Below are 26,069 nucleotides of genomic sequence, written 5' to 3' on the forward strand. Positions count from 1 at the left end.
ATATTAGGCGTTTTCTTCTATCACTCACCCATTATTTTTTAGACAGGGTCTCTCACTGAACCTAGAGCCCACTGATTGGCTAGGCTGGGTGGCAAGCAAACCCTGAAGGTGCTCTTGTGCCCATCCTGCCATCACTGGACGGATAGGTATACGCTGTTGTGCCCAGTTTTTCTATGGGTGCCGGGGATCTGAACTAAGGTCCTCATTCTTGCACAGCAAGTCCTTTCCAGACTAAGCCATCTCCTCAGCCCCCCTTTCCTCATTTTAAAGATGAGGAAGCTGAGACTCAGAGAGGGTAAGCAGCTTGCCTAAGGTTCCACAGCAGGTCAGGGGAGGTCTAGGTGCTGTGGCCAAGCCTGTTCGGTGAGCATTTAGATACAAAGATGCTCTTGCCTCTCCTGGTTCCAGCCGAGCCATCTCACTTCACCAGAGTGCCCCAGTTTTCTTGCCCCCTCCCAGATGGGCGCTCTGACATCACTACTCAGTCCAGGATACTCACCAGCAGACAGAAGTCAGTCAGAGCTCTCTGTTCTGGGAGCCCCTAACCTGAGTCCTTCCCACCTCTCCCTCCTCCCCCCCCCCCAGATGTGGAACGTGGAGCGTGGGCACTGGGACACAAGCTGTGCTCTATCATGGTGAAGCAGGAGCAGAGCCCGGAGCTGCCCGTTGACCCTCTGGCTGCCCCCTCTGCCATGGCCGCTGCTGCTGTTGCCATGGCCACCCCACCACTGCTGGGTGTCAGCCCCATCTCCAGGCTGCCCATCCCTCACCAGGTGAGCCTAGGGACTACTGATGGGGCTGAGGGAGGGGAGAAGGCCTAGGGATGACAGAGGGGAGTGACACCCAATGTCCTGGACTCCACACCAGGACTCTATGAACTGAGAGGGTCCTCTGCCTCCCACACTGACCACCCCTTCACCATCTTCCAGTAGACACAACAGTGCCCACCAAGCATTCTGGGACCTCCCTACATGCAGAGAAAGCTTGCAGGCCATCAGGCAGGGCTGAGGTTAGTTTTGAAGTCAAGGGCATCTGAAAGAGAGCTAACCCAGGATACTTCCTTTCCTGTTGTTTCAGGATTTGGAAAAAGATAAACGTGTAAATGCGGAAAAAAAAATGGTTTTGTATTTTAGTTTGTATTTAGATTAATAAGCTGCTCTCATAATAAACCCTACCTGCACTTCTAGAATGTATAGGAAACCGCACATTCATTGCCTTCTCTCTTTTTTTCCTCCAGCTTCCTTCCCTGTAATAGGTACAAGCCACGCGGCCTAAAATTCTATAGTTTAACAAACCAACACTAATCCCTAGGCAGGAGGTTGCCTCCTGCTGGCCACCTGGGTTCAAAGTAAGCAGTCATAAGCAAGAAAGGCCACCCTTCCTGCTCCCAAGGTTCAAGGGCTGATTGACAACCAGCTAAATCCTTAGAGATCCCAGAACTGGCTCAGCCAGAATCAGGAGGGATCGCAGTGGAGAAGGAAATGGAGGCCCTTGGTAGTTATGCCCCAAATCACAAAGTCAGAAATTCTGAAGCTGCTTTCCCAGCTTGGCCTGTCAAGACCGTAGAGTGGAGGATTCCCACTCTAACCAGTGCAGGGCTCTGGGGCCCGTCGACAGAGAGCCATCCATCTATACCACCAAAGTGCCTCCACCACTCTCCATCATAGTCCCCTCATGCCCCCTCATCTGTAGTGCTGACCTTGAGCTGGGTGCAGACAAGGGAATGGGCACCCTGCTCTCTCCCTGATACTTCCTCATTGCCCTGTGTTCAGCGCTCTGTCCCCCACACAGCGTTGTGATCTCTGCTGCCAGCAGACCCAGTGGGGAGAGACAGTCCGGAGAGCCACACCCTCCTCACTGAGATCACCACATGATGGATCTCTGTGAGTTCGAGACCAACCTGGTCTACAGAGCAACTTCCAGGACAGCCAGGGCTGCACAGAGAAATCCTATCTCAGGGGGAAAAAAAAGAAAAATAAAGGATATATATCTGGTTTCACCCGAGCCTTACTTGAAGGCCTTCAAGGGCTTTCACTGCTGCAAGCTTCCTTGAATGAGCTCGACTCACACTTGTGTCCCAACATCCATGTCATATTTCAGCTTTCTCTGAGCCTTGGCCAGTTAATGCCTCCTGAACTATTGTTCTCATTCAGTCAACAGTTATGGTGGGACTAACATGACCTCCAGTCCTCATGGAGACCACATACCAAGGCCTACATGGCTTTCATAGTTGGTGAAGGGGCAGCCTCTGCCTGGAAGGTGGCCTAGCCCCAGATGCCGCGGGAACCCTATCCCCTGAGATTCTGCTCTCACCACTATTCTCTGCTCTCAGGGTTAGTGTGGCTTTCCCATGCAGGAGAACTTGCCTCTCTGTTGTCTCTTGAGGCCAGCCATTGTTCCAACTATGCAGGATAGCTCTCCAGCCTGAGGGAGGGAGGGTTAATAATGTGATGAGGGTTATCCCCTGGGCAGGTGATGGAGCTGAACCTGTCTCTTCCTCAGGCCCCAGGAGAAATGACTCAGCTGCCAGTGATCAAAGCAGAACCCCCAGAAGTGAGCCAGTTTCTCAAAGTGACACCAGGTAAGTATGTACAAGAAACTCTGATCACAGACAGACATCATCCTACTCCCTTTGTCCAGACCATCCCTGTCCCGCAAAACTCTCCCACGTCTCCCCCAGACGCCCTCACCTTTCCAATCTCTCGCTCTGTATCTATATATGCTCCCTTTTCCCGCCAATCCTTCTTTACCCAGTCTTCAGCTGCCATAGCTCTACCACCACCACTCCTTGCCAATCCTTGCAACATCCATTCATGAACTGAAGGCCACTTTCTAGTCACCATTCATATTGCATCCATCCATCCCTTACTCAGCCATCCACTCACCTGTTTATCCATCCACCCATCTACCCACTTACCCATCCACCCATCTATCTATCCATTGATCTATGAATTCATCTATCACTCTACCACCCACGCATCGATTCATTCATCTACTCATTCATCCTTCCATCTACCAACCCATCCACCAAACATCCATAAATTCATCCATCTACCGATCTACTTAAACAGCCACCCATTTATCCATCCATCCAATCAAGATACCATCTTAATAGTCTCAGGCATTGACAAAACAAAGAGAGAAGACAGTCTCTGTACCCAAGTAGATCATAGGGTTCCTAGGGTCACAGACTTAGCAGTGATATGGGTGTGCGGATAGAAAATCCACAGGGAGCCTGTACAGCTCATTGGGCCAAGAGAAGGGGTAGCAGAATCCTTCCAATCCCACCATATTAGTTTGTGAATACTGATTCAACATCTATATACATGTGTCAAGCCCTGGGCTAAGTACCATAAAACTAGACATATGAGTAAGGTACCAATGGTGCTTACATGTTGAAGAGAAGCCAGAACACAGACAAGGTGTGGGAAGGGATTTGTGTTAAGGTGCCTTGCACTGTGGAGTTCCTAAAGCATTCCCCCCACTTACTAGCTCCCTGCACCCATGCTGCTTGAAGCAGAGTCATTTCAACCTTACTCAACAGATGAGGAAAGTGAGTCTGGGGAGCTCACTTAACCACATGTATTAGAGACACTCCAGTCAGGACTTGATCTCAGGTCTGTGGACTCCAAACCCAGCATTCTTTTCAGAGTGGGATCCATAAGAAACTCGTAAGCATCAGAGGAAGGAGAGAGGCCTGCTGTGGGTGCCTACCCATGCCAAACCCTGTACTCCATGGCCATGGAGCCCATGGGAGTTCTGTGCTACCTCTGGAACTTTCCCAGCCTTTCTGCTAGCTGCTGAGCCTGATGCTCGCTCAGTGACAGTCTTGTCGCTGCTCTGGCCATGAAGGGCACAGTGTGGAGGAGGAGCACTCCTCACCGCTCTGCTGCAATCCCAACACCTGCCATCCTGTCCCCGAGATTGGATCAGTATTTTAGAGTCAGAGAAAGGGAGGGGGAGGACACTGGTCAGCCTGAGCACCCTGGATCTGCTTGGGGACCTTAGTCCCCTCTGGGCTGACAGAGAATCTGCAAAGCCACAGGTAGGGGAGCATATGGCCCAGGGGCTCCTCATTGAGGTTGCAGGGGGCCTTCCTCTGAGCTGTCAGAGGCAGACATACTCAGCAGTCACCTTTTTGGGTGCCAGATGTCTTCCTGGGACTGCCAAGGGCCTTCTGATAGTCCAGCTGAGGGTAAGGGCCTCTTGGCACATTTACTTCAGTGATAGGGCTGAACTCATGGTGTCAGAGCAAACATCGGGTGGGTGCAACCCTTCTAACCTAGCTCTCTACTTTTTGCAGAGGACCTTGTACAGATGCCTCCAACACCCCCCAGTAGCCACGGCAGTGACAGTGACGGCTCCCAGAGTCCCCGCTCTCTGCCACCCTCCAGCCCTGTCCGGCCCATGGCCCGCTCCTCCACCGCCATTTCCACCTCTCCGCTCCTCACTGCCCCTCACGTAAGCAACTGGGGATGGGCTGACCCTGGAGGTGAGATAATGAGTAGGTTCACCCAGTGCCCTCATCAGTGAAAAGGTCAGGACACCCCATGTCTGATACTTATCCCATCAGGTACAGGGAGATGCCCATCTGGCAAGTAAGAGGGGGCATTCTTCAGTTCTGCCTCAAGATGACTAGAAATCAAAGGTAGAGACAAGATCCAAAAAGGCCTAGAAGCCACACTGTCATAAGCTGAAAACCTGACATATCTGAGCCCTGAAAGTAGCCCAGGCTATCTCCAAGGAACACTGTTTGGGGGCAACATGGAAAGAGACCCTGAACCCTGGGGAGGTCATGGATCCTCCCAAGTTGAGATTATGGGAAGGGACCCAAGGGAGGTGCTGTTTGGAGGGGGGCAAATGAGTTTTAGACTGTGGATTCTAGTGTAGGATGGAGAAGGGGCCCCCCAAAGCCACCCTGACAATCAATGCATGTTACTGAGCTTAACTCAGACGCCTCCCCTTTTCCAAGGGGGAATTGAGGTTCAGAGAGTTGAATACAGAGTAGTGCTCAAATTTGAACCCAAAATTTTCTTCAGAAACTACAGGGGACATCAGGGCCACTGCTGTTGACAGAAGAGGAGAAGCGAACCTTGGTTGCTGAAGGTTACCCCATCCCCACCAAACTCCCTCTCACCAAGGCTGAGGAGAAGGCCTTGAAGAGGGTACGCAGGAAAATTAAGAACAAGGTAAGGCTGGAACCACCGCTACCCTAAGACTCTGGGAATCTTTCCACTGAAGGGTGCCTCTGTCTCCTGGTGACATCAGTTCTGAAATCGGGGACCACCTAGGAAGCAGATGCATGGCATCCTTGTTTTGGAACTTCTTCCTTTAGATCTCAGCCCAGGAGAGCCGTCGCAAGAAGAAGGAGTATGTGGAATGCCTAGAAAAGAAGTAAGTGCTCCAGAATGGGTAGGGCTGGGACCCCAGCCTGGTGCTGTCCTCAGCCAGAGGCCCAGCTGCAGGCAGTGAGATGGTAGTAGGCAGTGGCTGGGGGGGGGCAGGTGAGTCTGTGGGGATGTCTTCAGCCTGTGCCTGCTTGACCTCCCAGGGTGGAGACATATACATCAGAGAACAATGAGCTGTGGAAGAAGGTGGAAACCCTAGAGAACGCCAACAGGTGAGTGGTGCCCCCCATGTCCCACCTACCCCACTAAAGATGGTGGCTGGCTCTGGGAGACAGGAGAGAGGAGAGATAACCAGGTCGGGATGGTACTCTAAAATGTTCCCCAGGACTGTCTTGCCGGTCCCTGACTTCCCAGCTGTCCTTAACTGAACACCACTCTAGACATCTGACAGGCTGGTGAGATGCTCAAGAAAGACTGAGCGGGGCAGAAGCCCTCCAGATGTGCTCCACAGCAGCAGGAGCAGCAGCAGCAGCAGCAGCAGCAGCAGCAAGAGCAGCAGCACTGTCTCTTAACTCGCTAGAAATGCTGTTCTCTCTTTTAGGGCATGGCTATGCACGCCTTTAATCCCACTGAGAGTCAGAGACAGGTGGATCTCTGTGAGTTTGAGGCCAACCCGGTCTACATAGGGAGTTCCAGGACAGCCAGGACTGCACAAAGAGACCCTGTGTCAAAGAAACAAACAAAAACAAAGCAGTGCTTATTCTCAGGCCCAGAGCTAAGTTTACTGCGGGGGGAGGGAGCAACAATCTATGTAGATTTCATTTTGTTTTGAGACTGAGTCTCATATAGTCCAGGCTGGCTTCAGACTCACTAAGTAGCTGAGGATAACCTCAAACTCCTGATTCCTCTGCCTCTGAGTGTGTCATTGTGTCTGGCCACACTCAGTATGGCTGTTGTTTGTTTTATGTGGATGAGTGTTTTGCCTGGATGTATGTCTGAGCAGCACATGCATGCAGGTGCCCGTGGAGGCCGGAAGAGGGTGTTGGATCTCCTGGAAGTAGAGTCCAGATGGTTATGAGCTGCCATGTGCATGCTGGGAACCCAGCCCGCTCTGGGAAAGCGACCAGTGCTCTTAACCACTGAGCCATCTCTCCTTCAGTGTTTTAGTATACCTTTGAGTAGTTCCCATGACTGTTAAATCTGCTGGCCTAGACCCTTGCTACTCAAAGCCAGTTCCCCATTATGGCCTGAGAACTTGTAAGAAATCAGGAATTTCAGGACTTTCCTAAGATCACTGGGACAGAATCTACCTAGTGTGCGTGCATACGTGCATGCATGTGTGCATGCGTGTGTGCGTGTATGTGATCTGTGTGTGTTACCTGTGTGTGTTATCTGTGTGTATATATGTTATCTCTGTTTGTGATCTGTGTGTGTGTGTGAGCAGAGGTCAACATCTGGTGTCTTCCTTGGCTGTTCTTCACTTTAACATCTGAAACGGTCCTCCGCTGAGTTTGACTCTCACTAACTGGCTGCTTCTGTTTCTGTGTCCTGTGTCCACTGTTGCCCTCCTCTGACACACCAAGGTTATAGCAGCCATGCTTGGCTTTGCTGCCTTTTTTTTTTTTTTTTTTTTTTTTTAAAGACTGGGTCTCTCTTGTATGTGGCTCTGGCTGTCCTGGAACTCCCAATGTAGATCAGGCTGGCCTTGAACTCACAGAGATCCACCTGCCTCTGCCTTGTGAGTGCTGGGACTAAAGGTGTGCACCACTATTGCTGGTTCATGCCTGGCCTTTTCACACTAGGATCCAAATTTAGATCCTCACACTGGGGTGATCACTTTCCTGCTGAGCCCTTTCTCCAGCTCCCCAACTGCATTTTAACAAGCAGCCTGGGTGACTGCAATGCACTTTGTTTGATAAGCACTGGTGCCAGGGAACCCGAGTGACACACTCTGGGTTCTAGGTTCTTGCTTCACTCTGCTGTTTCTTGTGAACTTCTATGGCCTCGGTTTTCTTGACACCAGGTGTAGGACAGCCCTGGCTTACAGACACAACGACTGAAACCAGCATGGTGTGTTGCTTACCTGGCTGGGCAGTGGGGGCAGCCGCCTTTAGTCCTAGCACTCAGGAGGCAGAGGCAGGTGAATCTCTTTGAGTTCAAGGCCAGTCTGGACTACAAAGTGAGTTCTAGGTCAGCTAAGGTTATACAGAGAAACCCTGTCTCGAAAAACAAAACAACAAAAAAAAAGAATGCTCACCTGCTGACTTTGCCCCTTTTATTATACTGTTTTGAATTCTAGATAGTGCCCTGAGCTATAAACCCACCAAAGTGTCTAAGATTATTTTCTAGACGTGATTACAATAACACAAACAACAGCATTTAGTGGGACCCTAACACACGACCATCTCCCAGCCATGCTGAGAACTGACCCAGTACCTTGTGCACACTAGGCAAATGCTTTACCAAGATGCCAAGCACCCTTTTTGTTTTTGATTTTTTTGTTTGTTTTGGTTTTTGTCTGTTTACCTTTTTTTAAGTTTTAAGTTATGTTTATTTATTTATTGGATATGTGTGTGCACATACCATGGTGCACCTGTGCAGGTTGGTGGGCATCTTACAGGGCCTTTCTCTGTTGTAGCTCAGCCCTGAATTTCCTATGTACCCAGAAAAGGCATCCTCCCGGTCTGCCTCGGAGACCCTTGCTACCTACATTCTCCCCTTGCCTTCCTGTGACCCAGCTTCTCAGGAGGAACCCAACCGCTGCCCTGATTGGCTTAAAGAATCCACGACTCCACCTCCACTCCCAATCAGGATAGAGGAGGAGCCTTCAAACTTCATCTAGCTATCTCTGCCCCTAAATATCGAAGAGCTTTAGGAATATTTCGCCATCTGCTGTTCACTTTAGGAACTGCATAAACCCAGCTGGATGGAAAAGTGCAGTGTTAACGTTTAACACTTGTGTGTATACCCAAAGGATTTGGTGCTGGGTAGCACCCAGTTCTTGCCCTCACTTAGCAATGGAGATTGACATGGAAGTTTACAAATAAAGCTAAAGTGTTACAGATGCTGAGTAATAGTAAAAGCAGCAATAAAATTAATGTAAACAATGGCTACCATTTACTGACTTCACTTCGAATCTGGGTGCTGTGGGGTGCAAAGGAGGAAAGTTAATGTGTCTGTGACTGGATTGGGATAAGAGAAAGAAATACAGCCTTTCCTGAGAAGAGTCAGGAGCAATTTGGGGCACTCCCTAAGTTTCTTCAGGGTGACCCAGCTCTACACCATGAGGAGGGCCCCAGATAGTCAAGCCAGGCTGTAAAGGAGCCAAGCAGGAAGTGACCTTTGTGTCTTAACTAAAATGGGCACATAAGCATGGAGGCCCAGTCCAGAGAAGAGCCAGCCCCCTTAGGCCAGGCGTAGACATGGTTGCTGTGCTTGGTCCCCTCTGGTGACTACTGTGCCTTCCTCAGAACCCTGCTCCAGCAGCTGCAGAAACTTCAGACTCTGGTCACCAGCAAGATCTCCAGACCTTACAAGATGGCGGCCACTCAAACTGGCACTTGCCTCATGGTAGGTGCTATTTCCTAGTACAAAGTCACATTGTGTCTGAAATCCTGAGGGCAGGGCCTCACTGGAGGTCCCCAGGGACTCTTAGCTCCTTCTTGTCAACCTCCTGGGGCTCAGGCTGAGAATGTGATATGGGGTTATGTTCCCGACCCTGGACACAGTTGCAACCCTCCCCTTCCCCTTCCTTCCTTTCCTGACTTCTCTCCCCTGTGGGTGAAAACCACATAGAACCCTCCCTGCTGGCTCTGATACCGCCTCTCATGTTCCTGGGGTTCAGTTGAGGGTGACTGAGCAGCCTCTGCTTTCAGGAGGGCAAAATACTCACTTCTAGGAAGCAGCTGGCTCTGGGGAGGCTTTCTCTGGAAAACACTGAGTCTTTTGCATCCAACAGTTTGGGGTGAGGAGAGTCAGGGATGGCCATCTTGTAGGCCCTCCCTGCCCCAGATCTGATGGCTGCTTTGTCCACTACTAGGTGGCAGCCTTGTGCTTCGTTCTGGTGCTGGGCTCCCTGGTGCCCTGCCTTCCTGCATTCTCTTCCGGCTCAAAGACTGTGAAAGAAGATCCTATTGCAGCTGACAGCGTCTACACAGCCAGTCAGAGTGAGTACCTCTCAATTTCTGGGTGGGAGCCAGATACAGGAAAGAAGTCACTTCAGGTGTACTGGCACTCAGGAGGCAGAGGCAGGAGGATGGTTTATGAGTTCAAGGCCAGCCCAGTCTACAAGGGGAGTTCCAGGGCAGTCAGGGCTACATAGTGAGACTCTGTCTCAAAAAGTTTGGAGGGCTGGATAGATGACTCAGGGGTTAAGTGTACTCACTGGCTGTCCTTCCAGAGGTTTGACTCCTAACCACTCACATGGTGACTGACTCATAGCCTGTAACTCCAGTTCCAGGATCCAGTGCCCTCTTCTGGTCCTAGAAGGCACCAAACACACAAGGGATGCACAGACACCCAAGCAAGCAAAAACCCACACACGTTATAAAATTGAAAGTAAAGATTGAGCTTGGAAGCGGGACAGTGGTGGCACACACCTTTAATCCAGCACTCAGGAGGCAGAAGCAAGTGGATCTCTGGGTCCAAGACCAACCTGGTCTCCAGAGAGAGTTCTGAGACAGCCAAAGCTATACAGAGAAACCCTGTCTTAAACAAACAAACACAGAGAAAAAGATTGGGGTTGGCATTGTCTCATTTCATTTTATACTTTAATTTTGCAGCTAGAATAAATGAGCCCCAATGAGGGACTATGACGTGTTTAATGTTAATGGTAGAATTGGAATCACACTCTAGTCCACCTCTCTGAGGTCCTTTGGTGTGATTTGGAGGAGGCAGCCTCAGAGGATAGTAGAGCATTCTAGGTCTAACCTCCATGTATGAGAGTGTCGGTGGTTATGATGCATTAGCTAAGCACTGTTTGTACTTTGGTACTGGGACAGCAGATGCGTGTCCATCTCCAGTCATTTCTAACGTGGTAGAGACTGCCCGGCATGCAGAGTTCAGAAAGGTCCTGAGGCACACAGGACTTACAGTAAGGTGTCAGGGCTCTGCTGGGAGCACCTGCCCCTGGTGAGAGTGCTAGTCTGTTGTGAGTGCCACCCGGCAGAGTACTGTGTGGTCCCACCGTGGTTCAGAACCGGTCCCAGCTGCCACTGCTGTTTGCTGGTTGTGTGACTGTCCTGGGCTCTCTCCATGTTGGTTTCTGGAACCTATAAGTTGCTGTCCTTCCTTGCACGGTGGTTCTGGTGCACACTGGGTGAGCACATGCCTGCCTTTGGGACTAGCTTCTAATGGGAGGGGAAAGGCAGCACACAAACAGCAAGGGAGAGTCAGTACAGGGAATGGCAAAGCTCAGCTTGGCTTTCAGAGGCAGAGGCTGCTTCAGGTGGGCCCATGGAGGAACTTGCAGACCCCGCCAGCTTCATATGCCAGAAGCATGAATCCTATGTGGCAGAAGAGAAAGCGGAAACAGAGGAGAGGTCAGAGAGAGGGGAGAGCAGGGAGGAGTGAGTTAGGAGGAGGGGTACTGCAGGGAGGATGAGCAAGACACTGAGGGCCTGGAAGCGAGCTGGAAGGAGTACTAAGAGGAAGAGGGATGTGAAGGGTGGGTGGGGTGGGGGAGTGCCTAGGCTCTGGGAGGCCAGAGAAGGCTGACTACACAGCAGAGGTGGGGGATGGTGCTGATGGGCATAACACACCGAGGAGAAAGCAGGGCATGCGTGAGCCTCTGGAGTGAGGGTAGCACAGGGCAGGGTAGAGGGCATGTCTGAGGAAGGAGGCGGCTTGTTGAGCAGGCTGGTTTCCGGACCACAGCTTAACACAATGCCAGGGGCCGCCTTTTCCATAGATCAGAGCCTGCAGAGGAAGCTGTGAGGCAGTCAGCAGACTCTAGACTCAGGAAGCCAGCTTGTAGGGACCCTTGATGAGCAATGGGAAGCGTATTTCCAAGACTGTGTGAGATTCAGTTTGCTGTAAGCTGAGAATTTTTATATAATGCCTAGCACAGGTATCCAACAAATGTCCATTTTCCTCCCCCTTGGCTTCTCTGAAGGGTGAACTTGCCTAGAAGTGAAAAGAAAAAATTTCCCTTAAGACTCCCAGGAAATAAATGGCGTGGTAGGATTAGAACCAGCTCTCAGCAGATCCTGAAGGTCTAGGCCTGTGATCCCGGTTTCTCGGGTCAAAGCATAGAGAATTCAAATTTAAGGGTTACCCAGTCTACAAAATGAACTAAAGGCCAGCTTGAGCAACTCAGTGCAACCCTGTCTCAGTGTAAACTTGAGAGAAAAAGAGGCTGGGGTTGGGAGGATGGGCAAGCCGGCTCTAAATCCTGGTGGTAGAGTATTGGTGTAGCAAGCCTGAAGGGTCTGGGTTTGATCCTTGGAACCATGGCTGGGGTGGTTTTCAGTAAGTAAACCAGCATTCTTTTCTCATAAGTGGTGCATTTTTGTGAGCTTGTGACTTCTTTGAGCACGGTTTCAATCCCTTACACTGTAATACTCATCGAATCCTTGAATTTCCACAAGGTTGATTCCACTATTCCCATTTTACAGATCGACAAAATAATGCTCTGCAAAATCAGAGCCGAGTATGTGACTAACCTGAGCTCACACAGCCAGGGAGCTTTAGGGCTGGGAGTAAGAGTCAGGTCTGTGAGATTTCAGATCCTGTGCCCTTCATGTCTAGCACATGGATAGGGGCACCTGTCACTCACCTTGTTCTTTTCCCCCAGTGCCCTCCCGAAGCCTACTGTTCTATGACGATGGGACAGGTTCATGGGAAGATGGCCGAGGTGCCTTACTGCCTGTGGAACCCCCAGAAGGCTGGGAGCTTAAACCTGGGGGGCCAGTAGAGCCAAGGCCCCAGGACCACCTCCGACATGACTATATGGACAGCACCCATGAGACCACCAAGTACTTGAGTGAGACCTGGCCAGAGGATGCTAACGATAATGGCACCAGCCCCAACTTCTCCCACCCCAAGGAATGGTTCCATGATAGGTGAGTAGAGGGGTGGGCTCCCAGGCTACATCACCCTGAGACATCTTCCCAGGGGAGGGGCACTTCTCAGGGGGAGGGTCATTTCCCAGGGGGAAGGGAATCTTCTCAGGAAAGGGGCTCCCTGGTCTAGACCCTGCTCACAGGTGAGTGAATGGCATCTCAAAGCAGATTCATCCCTGGATCATCTTCTCTCCCCAGGGATCTGGGCCCCAATACCACCATCAAACTCTCCTAGGCCTCTGCGAGACCCAGGACATAGGACGGACACCCTGGCATCCAGAAGAGGCGTTCTCTTGCTCACTGACCCAGATTCAGCTTCCACCCCTGCCCTGGGGCCCTCTGCCCCAGGAGAAAGGGTCTTTCTTCTCCCCAGCCATCCCAGTCCCTGTTGTGACTGGAGCCCCTCTATGTCCCCAGACATTTGGACTGCTCCCTTGGGCCAAGCACTCTGTTCCCACTTCTTCATCCCATAATCATCCGTCCTCTCCAATAAACCACTCACTGGGCCACTCCTGTTTCCTTTCCCATAGTGACCAACACAACCACTGTTCCTGGCCCCTCATACACACACACACACACACACACACACACACACACACACACACAATTACACACCCCACCTCCTACTGTACAGAAATCAAGAACAGAAATTGTTTGTAAATAATGAACCTTATTTTTTATTATTACCAATCCCCTAAGATATTGTATTTTACAAATCTCCCTTCCATCACCTCTCCCTTATTTTGTATTTTATGAAGTTAGTGCGGGCTTTGCTACCCCTTGGCCTGAGACAGAGGGACACCCCACCCTCACCTGGCTTCCCCATGCCGCTGCCCAAGCTGCTGGGCCTTTTTAATTGCCAAACTGCCTCCTCCACCAGCTCAGCACATGCTTTAAGAAAGCAAAATTAAAAAAAAAAAAAAAGATTCAGCATCAATCCTGACTTTGTGCCTTCTTTGTGAGGGGTCCAGGAATTAGATAAAGTTTATTTTATATTTCTGTGGGAGATGAGGAAGGGTGTCTGGTGTGAAGGTCTGTCTGTCTGGAGGCTTTTGTCTAGCCAGTCACTGCATTTGGACTGGATAGCCCAAATCCAATACCAAGAACTATACTGGCCAGTTTTTTGTTTGTTTGTTTGTTTGTTTGTTTGTTTTTGATTTTTGCTTTTTTATGTAGTTCTTGGGTGTACTTGGGAGGTAGAGGCAGGTGGATATCTGCAAATTCAAGGTCAGCCTGGCCTACAAATCTGAGACATCCAGGACTGTTAAACAGAGAAACCCTGTCTCAAAAGAAAAAAAAAAAAGTTTGATACAATGTTGTACACCTGTAATCTCCATCAAGATGAGAGACAGGAGACCAGAGAATCTCTTGGAAGCTCAGCTCACAAGCCAACAGCCCACAGCAAAAACAAGAAAGACCCTGCCTCAAAAGACAGAAGGCACAGGGCATGGTGGTGCAGGCCTTTAATGTCAGCATTTTCTCCACAACACTGAGGCAGGTGGACCTGTGAGTTCAAGGCCAGCCTAGTCTACATATAGAGTTCAAGGCCAACCAAGGTGGCATAGTAAGACTCTGTCTTTAAAAAAAAGAAAAGAAAAAAGTCAGAAGGCAAGAACATTTGTGAAAGTTGTCCTATGACCTCTATGTGTACAGCATGAATGCAAACACATAAGCACATGCAAGAAGAAGACATAGAGGAGGAGGAAGAGGGGGTCTAAAACATGTAAATCTAAGTAAGGCTCAAGAGGAAGGGCTCCCAGCTGAGGTTAGGAAAAGCCAGCATCTGGGTGATGCTAGAGGCTTGGGTCCACAGACAGCAGAGTTAAGAACTGAATACCAGGGAAGAACTCAGTGAGGAGGAGAAAGCAGAGTGAAGAGAGACTGAGACAGAATGGGGAAAGGGAGAGGTGATGGAAGTGAGTGTCTAGAAACAATAGAGAAGACAGCGGAACAGGCCTTTAGTCCCAGGGACAGAGGCAGGTGGAGCTCTGAGTTCAAGGCCAGCCTGGTCTACAGAGCAAGCTCCAGGACAGCCAGGACTACACAGAGAAACCTTGTATTGAAAACAAAACAAAACAAAAATCACCCCAAAAAACAAAAAACCAACTCCCCCCCCCCAAGAAAAACCAGAAAGAGAGACACAGAGAGAGAGGGAGGGAGAGCACAGCTTTAAGACAGGCCGGGGTGGCCAGAGTGTCAAATGCAGTTGATGAGAAAGCAGAAGTGAGGAGGTCACAGTGCCCTTGGGAGGGACTCCAGCAGAAGTGAGTCTGAGGTGAGAATGGGAGGGATGGAGATGGAGCCTGGGGAAGATGGGGGCATGGACAACTGATAGAGGGCGATGGAGGGGCCACCCAGACAAGATCAGGAGCAGTTCAGGCTGTTTTTCACACAAGAGGAGATTGACCATGATTACTTCTAGAAGAAAGACAACAGAAGGAAGACTAACTGGTAGTGGATGGAAGCCAGAGAGCTGGGTGGGGGAGGGTGGTTCTTGTACCAAGAAGGCCAGGGTAAGAAGGGGCAGGTGTTCTATAGATGTAGAATGAGGGGAGACGGAAATTGAGGGGACTTTTAATAACTGTGTGGCTTAGGCCAGGGCAACACGGAGTACTGGCATGAAATGAAGACAAAACGACAATTTCAGGAAGTCCCATGGAATAACAGGAGTCTCTCCCTTCCCCCTTCCTCACTAGCTTTCCTGTGTAGCATTCTCCCATTCCTCACTCATGGGGAGAACTGCGTATATCCCAGCAGGAATTGAAATAGTCCTGAAAGACCCCTTCCTTCTATGCAGTGTCAGGAATGGAACCTAAAGCCACTGACCTACGTTTCCCTAAAGGTTTCTGGTTTTGTGTTTGTTCATTTGTTTTGAGATGGAATCTTACTACGTAGCCCTGGCCAGGTGGGCCTCAAACTCACCAATAAGTGCCTGTCTCTACCTCCTGAGTGTTGGATTAGAGTGTGTGCCACCACACTTAGCCAAGAAGGACACTTTACAGATGAAAACAACAACAAACCAATGTTCAGGGCTGCAGAGATGCTCAGCAGTTAAGTGTGTACTGTGCTCAGTGGTGGTGGTGGGCATGCCTTCAGTCCCAGCACTGGGGAGGCAAAGGCAGGCAGATCTCTGTGGGTTCGACGCCAGCCTGTTCTACAGAGTGAGTTCCAGGACAACCAGAGATATATACGGAGAAACCCTGTTTGGGGGGAGGGGGAGGGAAGGAAAGAAAGTGTGCTGCTCTTGCACACGGCCCAAGTTTCTCACCTCTCCTGATTTCCACAGGCTCAGGCACTCATGCACACATATGCACGCATGCACACACATACACAGAGGAGAGGGAGAGAGGGAGGGAAGGACAGAGGCAGAGAGGTAAAGAGAGAGAGAGAGACAAAGGTTCAAAGAAATCATCTCTGAGCCATTTGAATACCAAAGCCGGTGAGCTCATGTCTACTGGCTTCACCACAGTTCCTAGCTCCCCTTCCGGGTCCCCCTTCCTCCTTATGACCTTGCAAGGGACTTGACTCTCAGGGTTTCCTGAAGCCTGTGGCTAGCAAGTAGTCACCTGGGGTCAGCTCCTCATGCAGGTCTAGTTAAGATGTTTGCCCAGCCTGAGTTAGGATGTAGGGTTAATCCCCTCCCACAAGTCACCTATAGCCTGTGCTTTCTCAGGACCAGTAGTTTCACATTTTGTTGTCAGTCCTGGCAGCCTGCTTTGACACAGACAGTGTGGCAGTTTTGACCATGCCAGCTATCCTGACTCAATGACCACAGCAAATCCTTTGTCAGAGCTAGAAATGAAAGCTCTGAAAACAGGTGAATGGATGAGAGTGAAGCCATGAGCAGAGATGGGCCAGGCCAGGCTCTAGACCCAGGAGGGCCAGACCAGGTCAGGAACCATCCAACCAAAATGAACACCTGTCTGATGTAGGTAACAAGTAGCCTGTAGGTCTCCCTGGACATGGAGGGGATAGGCCAGGACACTCAGTGCCAAATGAGTCCAAGTTGTTTGGTATTCACAGTGGCTAAGTGCATGGTCTCTGAAGGATGTGCTATCTCCCTAATCTACTTAATGTCTCCAAGCCCTACTGAGCTCATCTGTAAAATGGCACCCACCCTCCTAAAGCTGTTTGAGAAGTCAATGAAAACTTGCCAGGAAAATGCTTAGTGCCTGAGCCATTATGCAGTAGATACCAGTAACTGCTCTCTAAGTACAGTGGTAATGGGTGGGCTGGGACCAGAGGAGTAAGATGCAAAGACAAAAGGTTGTACAAGGTGGTGAGGCTGGTCTGGGAGAGGGCTTCATTTTTCTCTTCTTGGGAAGGAAGCCAAGCCCTAGCTTACAGATAATGCAGCCAGCAGCTAGCCCTAGGTAGGGAGGTGTGTGGATGATGGAATGAAGCCCACTTTAAAAAGCTCTAAGTGGGGGAAGGCTCTGCAGGAAAGAGCTAAACAAAAACCCAACCTGGGAATCCAGCAGCTAGGCAGCTGGTGAGTGAATGTCAAACCCAGCCAGCACTACCATAATTCATGGTGTAGGAGGCTACTCTGGGACAAGTTGCTTGGAAATCAAAGCCCAGAGACCTAGAAGGGCAAACCCAAGGGCAGCTGGGGTGCAGAGTGGGGCCTTCCTATCCTCCAGCAGCAGGGTTTCTTTGTAATTTGACTTTGGGGAGAAAGTGGTCCTTTGTGGCCAAGGAAGTTTAATTTAATTCCTTTGTCCAAAAGGGCCTTGCTGGGCCACTAAGATGTAGGAAGCTAAGTGATAGCAGACCTTTGGAGGTTTACAGAGTAGAGAGAAAGGAGGGTTGCCACAGCAGCAGAGAGAAAAGGACATGAGTGCTGGTACCAGAGGCCTGGATTTAAATCCAAGTGCACTGCCACTCATCATGAGCTATTTTGAGCAACTAAATCATTGAATGCCATTTCTGAATCCTTCTCTACAGCATGGAGGAAGTGATAATGCCTACCACCCAGGGATGTGGTTAGGAATAAATGAGATGGTCACTACTTTAGTGTGCAGGGTATGCCCAGTGACATCTGCTTGGACCAGAGAAGAGAGCACCTGCAATAGAATATCAAGAAGGAATGCATGGAGACATGGCTTTAGAAATGGGCTTTGAAGGATGGATGTGTTTTCCATATGAGAGACAAAGGGGAGAACATATTCCAGGCAATGGATAACCTAAGCAAAGCATAGTCTAACCACAGTCAGGATGGAGACTTTCAGAGGACCCCAAAGCAGCCCAGTCTCTACCTATGTGAGTCTGGCCTCTACCACTCACAGGCAGTAGGAGAGAGACATCTGCACAGAGGTCAAGAAAGGCTAGGAAGAAGCCACTCAGCTGGATCAATTGGGGAGCCATTTTGGAACAGAAAGCTTTTGAGGGAGCCTTGGAATTTAAAATCTATAATCAGAAGGAAATTTCAGGCGAAGGAGACCTAAATGATGCTACAAAGAACCAATACCAGTTCCAGAATAAAATGCAGACGAGGAAATGTATGGATGGGGCTAGATGGTGGGATATGAGCTTTGAATGCCAGGCAAAACATAGCCAATAAATACTGCATGGAGAGCCAGGCACACACCTTTAAACCCAGCACTTGGGAGGCAGAAAGCAGGTGGATCTCTGTGAGTTCGAGGCCAGCCTGGTCTACAGAGCTAGTTCCAGGACAGGCTCCAAAGTAATACAGAGAAACCCTGTCTTGAAAAACCACAAATAAATAAATAAATAAAATACTGCATGGAGGAGAGATCTGTGGTCAGAGGTCAACTTCAGAAAGATAAAATCTGGACCACAAATAGACATTAGATCTTAGTACTCACTCAGGTTCCTGCAATGGTCCAAATGAAATGTTCAGTTGGTGAATACCCCCAGCTCAAGAGGAGATGGTACAAAGACAGACATGGAACTAAGAAGCCAGGGAAACCCAAGATGAACCCTATGGAAGCCTCTATCTAGTTCTTTTTGGTGCCCTGCCGTTCTACACCTGCCCCTCCCCCCCCCAACAGCTTCTGTTCTAGAAGATACTGATTTAGCTTTCTAGGATACCCTGAATCCAGCAACTTAGAGGACTTCCAGAAGTCTGAGCATCCCAGGGTTGGGAGCTATGACTTTACACACAACCCACCTTGATCCAGCTCAAGCCTTGGTCCTGAGAGTTCCAGGCCTGGAGACGGTGTTCCCACAATTCGGAGATGTAGCTAGAGACTGATGGAAACTGTGTGTTCCCTGTGCCCCTTCCTCAAATCCAACTTGATCTCTAAATTCCCACAGCGCCGACAGGGTTAAAGCTGCCTGGTGTCACCGCCCCTGCCCCCCCCCCCACCTGCCGACAGCAGCAGCGAATGCTAAAGCCGGAAAACGCGGGACAGAAGGGGGTGGGGGTTGCATCACTGAGGCTGAGTGACAGGTAGAGCGATGATTGGCAGGTGCCGTGCAGCCGGTACCAGTGCCAGGGCAGGGGAGCAGAGGTAGGCCTGGGCAGCGTCCCGCATCCAGGCCTCGAGCCCCCAGTGAGATTGGTGGCCGGGCCCGCTACACCAGGCTCGCTCTCCCCTCGGACCCCACTGCTTGCCGAGTGTCTCTAAGGTGACACTCTGGTGCTGGCGGCTGCAGCTACAGAGCTCCGGCTGGGCTTGTCCTCCGGCTCCGGCCGTCCGGGGTTCACTCCGGCAGCGCCCCACGCAGCATCCCGACCCTTCCAAGGACACAGTCTCCCCAGGGCTCAGGAGCATCCCCATCGGCCTTTCGCAGGCGCGGCGCCCCGCAGCTCCGGGACCCTGTCGTCTGGGCGCAGCGTCGCAACGGACGTGCAAGATCCAGCTCCTCTTTGCCTTGCTCCCCGCCTGGCGACCCTGGCCCGGGAGCGCTCGAGACTCTGAACTTTGTTGGGATCCCTGCCAGGCCTCGGGAGCACGGACGTGGGCCGCCGAAGGATGGCCGAGGGGCCAGGGGGAGGAGGACCGTACGGGGACAAGGCCGCCAGCGCCCGGGCTGTGGAGGAGGAGGTGGTGCGGCGACGCTGCCGGCGAGGGGAGGACGCGGAGGTCTTTCAACCCTGGCCCGAGGGTACCCGAAGTGTGGCTGCCGGACCCCTGGTAGAAGAGCGATTCCGCCAAATGCACCTCCGAAAGCAGGTGTCTTACAGGTAAGGAGGATGGGGACCGAGGGGTCACGGCGCAGGGACCACCCGGAGATCAGCACTGAATTACCAGCGTTCACGACGCGCCCACCTGCCGCCTGCCTGGTCCTGCTGTAGAGGCTGGGGATTCAGAGGGAGTGCAGGAATACCTTCACTTCCTGAACTATGAAAGCTCTATTCATTCAGCATCTAATTATTGAGTGACAATTGTGTGCCTAGTGCTGTGTCTCTGTTCTAGGAGAAAGCCCACCAAGACGTGTTCCTTACAAGCCTCTATGTGCTGGGGAGAGGAGAGACGCCTTCTGGCCTTTCTTCCAGAAGAAGCAGGCATGCCTTGTGCATTTAGCCTCCCTCCTCTGTGCCCTCCTGTGGGCTGCCCCTGTGCTAAGCACAAACTGGTGGATAGGAAGTGCCCTCTGCCACACAGCTGGAAACCTACTGCCCAGAAATGGGGAAGGGCATTCCCACCAAGCCCCCTGTATCACAGCAAGTCTACATTAGCATCCACAGTAGCAGACACCCATTGTTTAACCTATCACCTGCCTACATAAGAACCCACTTCTCTGGTCCTGCCACTTCTGTGCAAAGGGTCCCCTGGCAGAGACATCTGGAGTGGGTCCCAGAGGCCACTGTAATGGCCTGGAGTAAGATGTTTGTGAGAAAGGATGCTGTTCCTCACAACAAGGGTGGTACCCAGATGGAAGAGAAGAAATGGGCAGTCTTAACTTTCCCCTTCACCTCATGGACCACAGCCTCAACTAAAAGTTGCTTCCTCCATCAAACATTCTTTGGAGGGTCCAGTAGGGACATCCCAATGTGCATCTATATCCCTGAAAGTCATTAGCCTGATGGGAGGAGACAAGTCTACTGGCAGCCACAAGGGGCTTGGGTGTGTCTGACACTACCCTGGTTCTCCTCCAACATTCTGGGAAGAAGGATCATAAAATTGGCCCAGCCCTGACAGCTGAAATGTCCTTAATGGCTATGAAGCCATTAGGTCTCCATCACTTGAGGGAAGATGAAGAGGGAATGTACCACCATCCTAAAGTGGGGTGCTCATAGGAAATGGAAATAGGTTAGATTCCCAAGGGCCCTACCTGCACTCTGAGAATCATGAGCATACATGGCCCCATTACCAAGGTCTTCCAGAGCCTTGCTAAGAAGAAAGTTTCATCTGCTGTGGCCTCTAGCTGAGCTAGAGGAGTTCCTGAAAGAGACTCTGGGGGTAGGGTAGGGCAGGTCATGCAGAATCCTGGAAGAAATATTATTGATGTGGGAGTCAGGAGATCTGATCAAAGGCACACATGCTTAGCTGTCTAGGCTCATACAAAACATGCCATACCAGGATGTTCCCTAGATGCAAGTCAGGGAAATGTAACATCTCTGCTGGAAAGGAGGCCAGGGTTCGCTAGAGGCTTGGAGAATAGTGAAGAGATCATCATTAAAGGACTGACATAGAAGATGCTCTGTGTACATGAACACACATAGGGGGTGGGGAGGCAGCTGTAAGGACTGAAATGGCCAGCATGGAAGCCCCTAGCCATTAAGGGTGCAGAGTAACCACACTGGGTCTTTTCTGAGGATTGTACCAGGACAGGACAGATTGTGCAGGATACTCTTCATACTCTTCACATGCTAAGGTCACCAGGGGTCTAGTCTTAACACTAGAGCTGGGCAAGGCATTAAGGCAAGGAGGGCCTGGAAGGAGGAAGAAGCTCTGGGCCCTTTGAGCCTTAAGAGGAGGAGGAGGTGAGAGAGGAAGTCTTGGGACCTGCTGACCCATGCTGCTGCTCCTCTTCCACCATGTCCCAGGGCTGTCAGGAGCTCAGGCCCACTGTGGCCCTTCGCACATCCTCTGCCTGCCACGGTTCCATAAAGCTCTGGCTCACAGCTAAACCTCCCATCCCGCTGTGAGGAGTTGCTAAGAAAAGCAGTTGAAAGCCCTTCACAGAGAGAAAAGGCTTTCAGGCAGAAGTGCGGGGGCATAGAAATATGAGGGCAAGAGAGGGGGTGCTAGCTGGAAGCAGGACAGAGGCAGGGCCAGCAGAAGCTTCTAGGGAGGAGGGGCCTGCCACCTAGAGTCACCACAGGCTGGAAAGCAGAGCCAGTTAGAAATCCAGTGGGGAGGCCCTTGTTTGGATTAAAAGGGGGCTGTTTTGCAATAAATCCCCACCAAAAAGAGCAGGACAGAACATAGAGCCCTTGTGTCTCACATCCGTTTCTGGATTGGGGAGAAGGCATTCCCCAAATGCTGGCAGGAGTCCTAACCAGTTAGGGTTGGGTTCAAGAGACTTGGAGTAGTGACCCCAGCTAAGGAAGGCAGGAGGGCATGAGATATGCCCAGTTTGTTGTCTGTGGACTACCTCTAGTTTTTATGCCCAGCAGTTACCAAGCCAGACCACCTGGATATGGCATTTCAAATGAATTTTTAAAATATTTCTATAATTTATGTTTATTGTGTGACCTTGCACAGCAGTTGTGTATAGAATCCTAAAGAGTCCAGAAGAAGGGGTCTCATGCCCTGGAATTGGGTTTATAGGGTGTGTAAGTCACAACATATGTACTGGGAACCAAACCTGGGTCTAGACAAGACCAGTAGAAGTTCTTAACTGCAGAGATATCTCTCCAGACCCCTAAAATACATTTTTAAGGCTCAAGTTGTAGCTCAATGGTGGGATGCTTGCTTAGCATGGGTGGGAGCCTAGGATCAATCCCTGGTAAGACATCAAGAAAAAAAATAAAACAATAGAATAGGGTTTCTTAAATCCTACCCTTGGGCCAGTGGTGGTGCACACCTTTAGTCCCAGCACTTGGGAGGCAGAGGCAGACGAATCTCTGTGAGTTCAAGACCAGCCTGGTCTACGAGAACTAGTTCTAGGACAGGCTCTAAAGCTACACAGAGAACCCTGTCTCAGGAAAAGGAAAAATAAAAATCCCTACCCTTGTTGGATATCCTCCTCTAAAACAGCTGGGGTTAGAGTCTAGATTTGTAAACCTCTCCTGTAATTCTGTAGTTCAGTCAGTTTGAAAACCACTGGTCTCACCTACAGAGAAGTTAAAGAGAAAGAATCTGAATAAAAGAGAGTAAAACAGAGATGATTTGCTGGGTGTGACTGGCAGCAGGTATCTCTGTACCTGTCACTGCCTTGGAGTTCTGGCCCTGCCCACATACTACCTGACTTGGACTATGATGCTCAGTCTCTTTCCTCAACAAAAGGATCCTGCACAAGGCCAGACGGTAAATATTTTAGGCTTTACAAATCATGAGCTCCCTGTCATGGCTACTCAGCCCTGACAGGGGTACAGGAGCAGTCGTAGACAATGTGTAAACGAATAAGTGTGCCTGGCTTCCTCTAAAGCTTTACTTATAGACCCTGAACTTTACACTTCATATCTTCTCACTGTCACAAAATATTATTCTTTGGTTTCTTCCTGTTTTGAGAAATGGAAAACCATTCATAGCTCGCAGGATCTTATACAATCAGGCACTGGGCCAGATGAGGCCCAGCAGTAACACTTGCTACCCCTGATCCAGCAGATGGGACAGCCCAAGCGACTTGGAAGCACACTAATGCATCCATCCACCTCAGCACAGAGACATAAAGCACTCCACGGGCTTGGGGCCTGACAGCCCCAGTGGAAGCCAGTTCTGACCCTTCTGAGTTGTGAAACTTTCACCTCTAACCCTGTTTCCGCTTATGGAAAATGGGAACAATGATACCCACTTTATAGTGTGGCTTGAAGGATGACACAGGCAATGGGCATACAGTTCCTGACTCCAGGGAAGTAGTGAACCGCCCGTTAGATCTTCCCTAGGGTTGGACGGGTTAGGGGGTTCCAGGAAGGATGGTGGAAGCTGGCTCTGAGCAATGCCAGGTAGTGGGAACTGAGGCTAGCAAAGCCAGCATACACGAAGAGCAGGAACTGAGCGTGCCCCAGCCCCCATCGCCCCCTTATCCCTCCACCCTCCCAGGACGCTAGTGGCGCCAGTTGGCAGGGAGGGTGCCCCCTGCGGCGGGCACACAGCCGCGGGGACACAGCTCCTCCAGGGAGGGGCACCTGATCCTACTCTCCCTGCTGCTATTTACCAGAGGCTAAAAATAACTCTAGAGTGACAGGGAGATGGGGCCGATTTGTAATTTAAATAGCAACAGGATAAAGCAAGAAGCTTGTGAGAGATCACATTCTGTCCCGAATTAAAAATGCAAAAACCGGGGGCAGAGAGCTGAGCTGGAGCAGAGGGAGGGAGAGGACCGCTGCCAGAGGAAGCCGGAAGCTGGGGGTCCGTCCATTTTCCTTCCTTTGTAAGAGCAGGAGCCCAGGCCGTGACCGGAACTCCTTCCAGTTGGAGGTTCTCGCAAAAGAGGGAGTGAAAGACCAGGGCCCGCAGAGCCAAAGACGGGAATAGACTCTTTTTAAGGCCTTCGAGTAGCAGTTGGCAGTCTGGAAGAGGGTTTCTTCAGACTTCATTTTAACATAAGGAGTTTGGGATGTAGTCCCCAGCAGCTCAAATGCCAAACGACATAAGCCATTTGGGTATGTTCAAGGTTGCTGAGAGGTAGCTGTGGTCTTGAGGAGGTTCCCAGGGGGTGCTGCAAAGAAGTGAGGGCATCAGAAGGCCTCTTGTTTTTGTCTGAGTCGGTACATTTTCACAACAGCACTTTCAGAAGAGCTCCTAAGTGCCAGAGCCCAAGGACAAGGGTCAGTGCAGGCTGGTGAACTTCTCCAGTGGCATGGAAGGGAGTGGGGACTAGATGTGCACTCCACAGATGACCTGGGAAGGAGGTGTATAGGGCAGAGACTGAGTTCCCTGAAGACCACTGACACAATCTATGAAGCTTCAGAGAACTTAAGCAATTTCTTAAGACTACACAACCAGAAACTTAACCTGATCTGTTTCATTCCAAAGCCCTCAACCCAGTGGGCTTCCAAGGGCCTGGCATGTCATCTTAGAGGTAGACTTTCTTTGAGCTCCATACTGAGTGCTGGTATCTAGGAAGGGTAGTGGAAGGCACTGACAGTTTTCTCTGTCAGAGCTTGTGACTCTACTAGGGTGTGGGAGGGTTGTCAGGTACCTTTGAGTGCTAAGCACCCATGCTGAGGCTGTGTCCCCGGCCCCAGTGAAAGAGTCCTACCCCTTCCATGTCCAGACTCTTTCTGTTCATAGTTTTCATGAAGCCACCCAGGAGGGGCTCCTTCAGTTCCCATCTGTCACCAGCAGCAGTGGGATACATAGGAAGTTTGAGTTTACCATGGGCTATAGACTGAGACCTTGTAACCCACTACAGGGGTGAGGGAATAGCTTAGTGTGGTAGAAGACTAGCATGCAAGAGGACCTAGGTTCAAACCAGGGACTGGAAAATTAAGCATATAAACATTATAAAACAGAATAGAAAGGAATCAAGTTCAGCTTAAAGTTAATGAGTAGTGAAGCGTCACACAGCAAGGGCTGGAGTATGAGCTAAGAGACTCTGTAGTGAGTTCTTTTCATTCTTTCAATTCTGTTGCTTGGGTTGGGGTCTGAAGGGTAAAGACTCCAATTGACAAAATGGCAAGGACCACCATGACAGCAAGACAATGCATCCAGCGCACAGGCAGAATGAAATTCGGAGGTCAGGTCCACAATTGAGAGAACACAAAAAAACAGGGAAATTTTGTTCATTGAGCATCTACTACAAAAGCACAGCCTATGATGTAAGCTGAAAGAATACCTCCATAGGGAAAGCCTGGGCAAGGAGGCAAGAACGCAAGGGAAGTCGGGATACAAGGAGCCTGAAAGTCAAGCCAAGGAGGCATACTTGTCAGGTTTTGAGGGCAGAGGATGTCCAGGTCGTGGGTTGAGTATTTGGTGGCCTGGTACATTTCTTTTCCCCAGCTCCCACTTGCTCATCCAGGCCACAGAAAGTAGAACACTTCATCCTCAGGGGCTTCAACAAAGCCTAGAATAATTTTCTTACCCAGATTCCTCTTCCTGTGTGTACCTGGGTGGATTCTGAGGGGTCCCCAGCTTCCCAGTGCTGGCACATATCCTAAGAACGACCAAGGGCATCTTTCCCTAGCCCTGTACACCTGTGCCTCCCAGCCTTGTCCTCCCCACTCAACCTGGACAGCAGAGCTGGCTTTGGCAGCTTTGTAGTATGAGACCCAAGTGGCCTTGGTTGCATAGTCATAGTTACCCTGCAACTCAAAGCCTCTGGCTGCCTGGCTTCCCCTCCAGGAGCACCATTTCCTGCTCTCTGCTGTCCAGATGGAAAACAAACCCAGCCCCATTTCCTCTGTTTAACTGCTGGAGCTACTTGCAGAATGCCTGGGAGAGGAAGGCTGGGCCTTGCCACAGCCTCCTTCTAGAATAGACCTTGGCCTGGTGGGTCAAGTCTCTGATAGGTTACACCACAAAGAACCCATCTTGAAGGACTCAGAGATGATATGTTCATGTTCAAGGGACAGCAACTGGAAAAATGGGTGCAGAGCCTGACTATGCATTCAAACCTCAAAAGGCAACAAGAGATCTTA

The 26,069-nt window shown here is 50.5% G+C and overlaps 2 protein-coding genes across 4 annotated transcripts in view; both read left to right on the top strand.

Annotated features, from left to right (window-relative positions):
- Positions 1–12,722, top strand: part of Creb3l1 (cAMP responsive element binding protein 3 like 1) — a 41,260-nt gene extending 28,538 nt beyond the window's left edge. Inside the window, exons 3-12 of one of the 2 annotated variants that reach the window (XM_051184163.1) lie at positions 586–773; positions 2,473–2,581; positions 4,304–4,461; positions 5,040–5,189; positions 5,336–5,394; positions 5,552–5,620; positions 8,819–8,918; positions 9,388–9,514; positions 12,142–12,409; positions 12,608–12,722. In XM_051184163.1, the coding sequence (XP_051040120.1) occupies positions 586–773; positions 2,473–2,581; positions 4,304–4,461; positions 5,040–5,189; positions 5,336–5,394; positions 5,552–5,620; positions 8,819–8,918; positions 9,388–9,514; positions 12,142–12,409; positions 12,608–12,644 (1,265 nt within the window). In that variant the 3' untranslated portion in view covers positions 12,645–12,722. The remainder of the gene's footprint in view (positions 1–585; positions 774–2,472; positions 2,582–4,303; positions 4,462–5,039; positions 5,190–5,335; positions 5,395–5,551; positions 5,621–8,818; positions 8,919–9,387; positions 9,515–12,141; positions 12,410–12,607) is intronic. The other variant, XM_051184164.1, reaches the window with a different exon arrangement.
- Positions 12,723–18,989: 6,267 nt separating this feature from the next.
- Positions 18,990–26,069, top strand: part of Dgkz (diacylglycerol kinase zeta) — a 40,760-nt gene continuing 33,680 nt past the window's right edge. The window contains exon 1 of one of the 2 annotated variants that reach the window (XM_051184168.1): positions 18,990–19,562. In XM_051184168.1, coding sequence (XP_051040125.1) covers positions 19,351–19,562 — 212 coding nt within the window. In that variant the 5' untranslated portion in view covers positions 18,990–19,350. The remainder of the gene's footprint in view (positions 19,563–26,069) is intronic. The other variant, XM_051184167.1, reaches the window with a different exon arrangement.

The sequence above is a fragment of the Phodopus roborovskii genome, unplaced genomic scaffold (assembly GCF_943737965.1).
Source record: "Phodopus roborovskii unplaced genomic scaffold, PHOROB, whole genome shotgun sequence".
In the NCBI taxonomy this organism is placed as follows: domain Eukaryota; kingdom Metazoa; phylum Chordata; class Mammalia; order Rodentia; family Cricetidae; genus Phodopus; species Phodopus roborovskii.